The sequence below is a fragment of the Hipposideros armiger genome, unplaced genomic scaffold (assembly GCF_001890085.2).
Source record: "Hipposideros armiger isolate ML-2016 unplaced genomic scaffold, ASM189008v1 scaffold_903, whole genome shotgun sequence".
In the NCBI taxonomy this organism is placed as follows: domain Eukaryota; kingdom Metazoa; phylum Chordata; class Mammalia; order Chiroptera; family Hipposideridae; genus Hipposideros; species Hipposideros armiger.
In genome coordinates, this window is record NW_017732253.1 from 74,399 (window position 1) to 78,036 (window position 3,638).

Consider the following 3,638-nt stretch of genomic DNA (forward strand, 5'->3'; position numbering starts at 1 on the left):
GAAACCTTCATTTGTCATTCTGCTTAATGTTTAACTAGTATAGAGGACAAGGATGATACCAACGGATTTGGTTGGGGAGGAGGGGGTCCCAAAACTTGATGAGTAAATTATGATTAGGTAGTTTGTAACTGAGAAACAACCCCAGGCTTGGAACTTAAAATGCTACGGCTGAAAGGATTTAACAGATCATTGTGTCCAGGGGTTCTTAATTTGGGGGATGGTAGTGATAATTTTCTTTAAGATTCTTTTGAAAATTATAAACTCTCTTCTCAGAAATTTGACATCTTATTTATTATTTATTTATTTATGATACTCAGTGACATTAAATTCTTAGGTCAGGGAAGCAAAAAACAAAGTACTCTGGAATTAAGTACACATAGCAAGTGTTGTCTTAGAAGCCACCTGTTGCTGCTTAAAATGAAACCTATTCCAACACCCTAACCCAAACAAGGACAGACAATTGTTTAGCTTTTATTTCATAATCATAAACTTAACTCTGCAACCCAGCTAGATTTGGAGGGGCAAGGAAAATATGGAACCCAATGAACTGCAGTGAGAGCACAAAGATTATGGGGTGTTCTGAGCAGATGAGGAGTGTTCTCCTGAGGTACAAAAGGAATGGTCTGCTGGTTAAGATAAAACAATTCTAATTCGTTAGAGTTGTCCACAGTCATCAATGGTGATCTACTTGCTCGTCTTGTCATTCCTGGACCCACAGTGCTCCATGGCCTCCACAATATTCATGCTGTCTTTCACCTTGCTGAGGACCATGTGCTTGCCACCCATCCCCTCAGCCTTGGCCGTGCAGGTGAAAAACGGAACCATCTGTGTTGGGTCCAGCATTTGCCATGGACAAGATGCCAGGACCCTTGTGCTTCAGGATGAAGTCCTCACTATCAAACCTCTGCCCATAGATGGACATGCAGCCTATGCCATTATGGCATGTGAAGCCACCACCCTGGCACATAAATCCCGGAATAATTCTGTGAAAGCAGGAAACTTTATAACCAAATCCTTTCTCCCCAGTGCTCAGAGCCCGAAAGTTTTCTGTCTTTGGAACTTGATCTGCAAACAACTCAAAAGAGACACGGCCCAAGGTCTCACCGTGGACAGCAATGTGGAAGAACACAGTGGGGTTGAACCACAGCTGGGCACAGAAGGCTCCGGGGTGGCGTTGGGTGGAAGGCCTGTTTATTTATTTTTTTAATAAATGAAAACTAAGGCCCAGACATGTGAAGTCACGCATTCAAGTTTACATAGGTAATGGTTGAGTCATGATTCAAATTCAGGCATTTGGACTCACAGTCCAGTGCTCTTTCTATCATACTATCTGCCTTTAACACATGAACCCCCAGGAAGAGGAGGTCAGAATCTACAGACTCTGTATCCTGTGGAGGTAATCCCTTTCTCTCCTAATTCACAGACCCCAGGAACGACTGACCCAAGCATTTCCTTCTATGCAGACATCAAGCAATAACTTTGGGAGAGAGTTTGGAGACAGGGGACCTGAGCCATAGTTCCTTCCCTTAGGAAGACCCTGGTATTTATGCTGAGGATTTCAAAGCAGAAGCAGGGAGACAGAAAGGACATGGAATGTGCTTGGTATTATGAGTTGGAACATGTATAGGTCTTCCCATCAGAAGAATATTGTAAACTAAAGAGTGGTTAGATGAACTTGAACTAGAACTGTGAGTCCTGTCCTTCATGTTCAGTATGGAGTTAAATCCCCTTTTCATGTCTGATCTGTGAGCTCAATCATTTATAATGTTTCTATGGAAAAATGAATTCTGAGCTATGAACAACATCTTAGAGAATAAACTTTTATTACTCAACTACTTCTTAGATTGGGGGCTGTCTGTAGTGATATAAATTCAAAGCCATTCTATTTTTATTTTACCTCTGGCTTTATACAGAATCTCCCACATGTCTGGAACATAATTGTGGTCTCTGATGAAAGAATCAATCTTCCCCTACTTCCTTCCTCCCTGCCCTACATTTTTCTAAAATATAGCTTAGATGTCTTACTCCAATTTTAAAATACAAAAGTGTGGGGTTTGTTTTAGGGTTTGTTTTTTTGTATAAAGAGAAATTAAGGTTAGGAAAAATTAAAAGAGGGGGGGAAAGGCAGTAAAAAGGTTATGCTACAAAATGCGTGCCTTAAGGTTCGTTACATTTTTCAGACCAGCAGCAATTTGGCTGAAGCCTAGATGCTGGGCCATCCCTAAAGNCTCTAATATTGGAGACAGCAGGATAATGGAAAGACTGTGGGCTTTGCAGTCCAAAGGACCCACATTCTAATTCTAAATGAGCCTCTTAACATTGGTGTGGACTTAGGCCAGGTAAATAAACTCTTTGAACCTCAATCTCCTCATCTGTGAAATGGGATTAATAATATCTACTTATATGAGATAATGGACAGAAAGTTTCAAGTACAGTAAGGCACATAGCAGGCACTCAATGAAAAGGTAGCCATATTGATTCTCCGAACTTTCTATCCTCCTCTCCTGTTTGCTCCCTCCAGCTTCTTGAGGACACGCCCTTCCTCGGCAGACTGCTCTTCTCTCCTCACCTGTGATGTCCTGGCAGTCACAGCACTCCTGGGCATCGGTGGGATCTGAGGTGTTGCAACAGCTCAGGCAGCGGCTGTCATCCATGTGCAGCAGCAGGTTGGCAGGGCACGCAGTACAGTTCTTGGTGCCAGGGCCTTTGCATTCTACACAGCTCTCGTGGCATTTTTCACAGTTAAATTTCTCCCCCTGTTAAGAACAATCAGGACATCCCTTTTAAGTGGGGAAGGATTAACAAAGCACTGGCATTCCCAGATGGGAGTTCCATCTTGTCTCCATAAAAGACAGAGGCAGATGGGGGACAGCAGAAAGGTGGTTTGGTCTAGGTCCTTTTTTAACTATTCAGGGTAAAAGACAACCAAATGTCTGCACTTGGATGGAACCATTGCTGGGACTTTTCCTTCTGAGATCTGCTGGTAACAATAGTGGGAGAACAGGCTTCTAGAATAGCTCAGGTTACAAAGTGACAGCTTATGTACTGACCACCTTGAGCAGGTTGTCAAGGATAAGTTTTGTGTCGCCCATAATACACTGACCTTCACAGTTTAAAAAAATTTCAATTCATTGCCCACATTTCAAAGTTGGGATATTCCACATGTAAATTTATCATTCCCATGTGGCAATGTGACTCTCCTATTTGATACTCTCCTGTTTGATCTAATCCTCAGTGCTTGCTCTGTCACCAATACACAGGTGAAACATCAAATTCCACTTTTCATCAAGCTTGAACTGGGATTTTCTTTCACAGAGCACTCTTCACTGATTTACATTACCTGCTTGGACTCTGCCCCAGAATTATATAAATTGTGATTGTTTAACTAAAGCAGTAAAATCTCAGTGGGGAGGGAATTGAGTGAGAGATAAGGAGAAAATGGCTTCCCTCCTGATATGTTGCTCCTTCACTGGTGCTGGAAATATAGATGAGAGAAGATAGCTTCCTATCTCACTTCTGTGCTGTGTAAGGATAGTATAATAGAAAAAGAAGGAATAGACATCATCTTTGTTGCACATTTGCATGTTTTAGGTGCCAATAAAGTGTTTTCTCAGTTGTTATTATCTCATCAAATCCTG

The 3,638-nt window shown here is 41.9% G+C and overlaps 1 protein-coding gene and 1 pseudogene across 1 annotated transcript in view; both read right to left on the reverse strand.

Moving 5' to 3' along the window:
• Window positions 1-3,638, reverse strand: part of PCSK5 (proprotein convertase subtilisin/kexin type 5) — a 451,676-nt gene that overhangs the window by 8,618 nt on the left and 439,420 nt on the right. The window contains exons 33-34 of the mRNA XM_019630362.1: window positions 3,341-3,351; window positions 2,570-2,756 (exon numbers count right to left, since the gene is read on the reverse strand). Of these exons, the coding sequence (XP_019485907.1) occupies window positions 2,570-2,756; window positions 3,341-3,351 (198 nt within the window). The remainder of the gene's footprint in view (window positions 1-2,569; window positions 2,757-3,340; window positions 3,352-3,638) is intronic.
• On the reverse strand, window positions 406-1,164 carry LOC109375140 (peptidyl-prolyl cis-trans isomerase A-like; annotated as a pseudogene).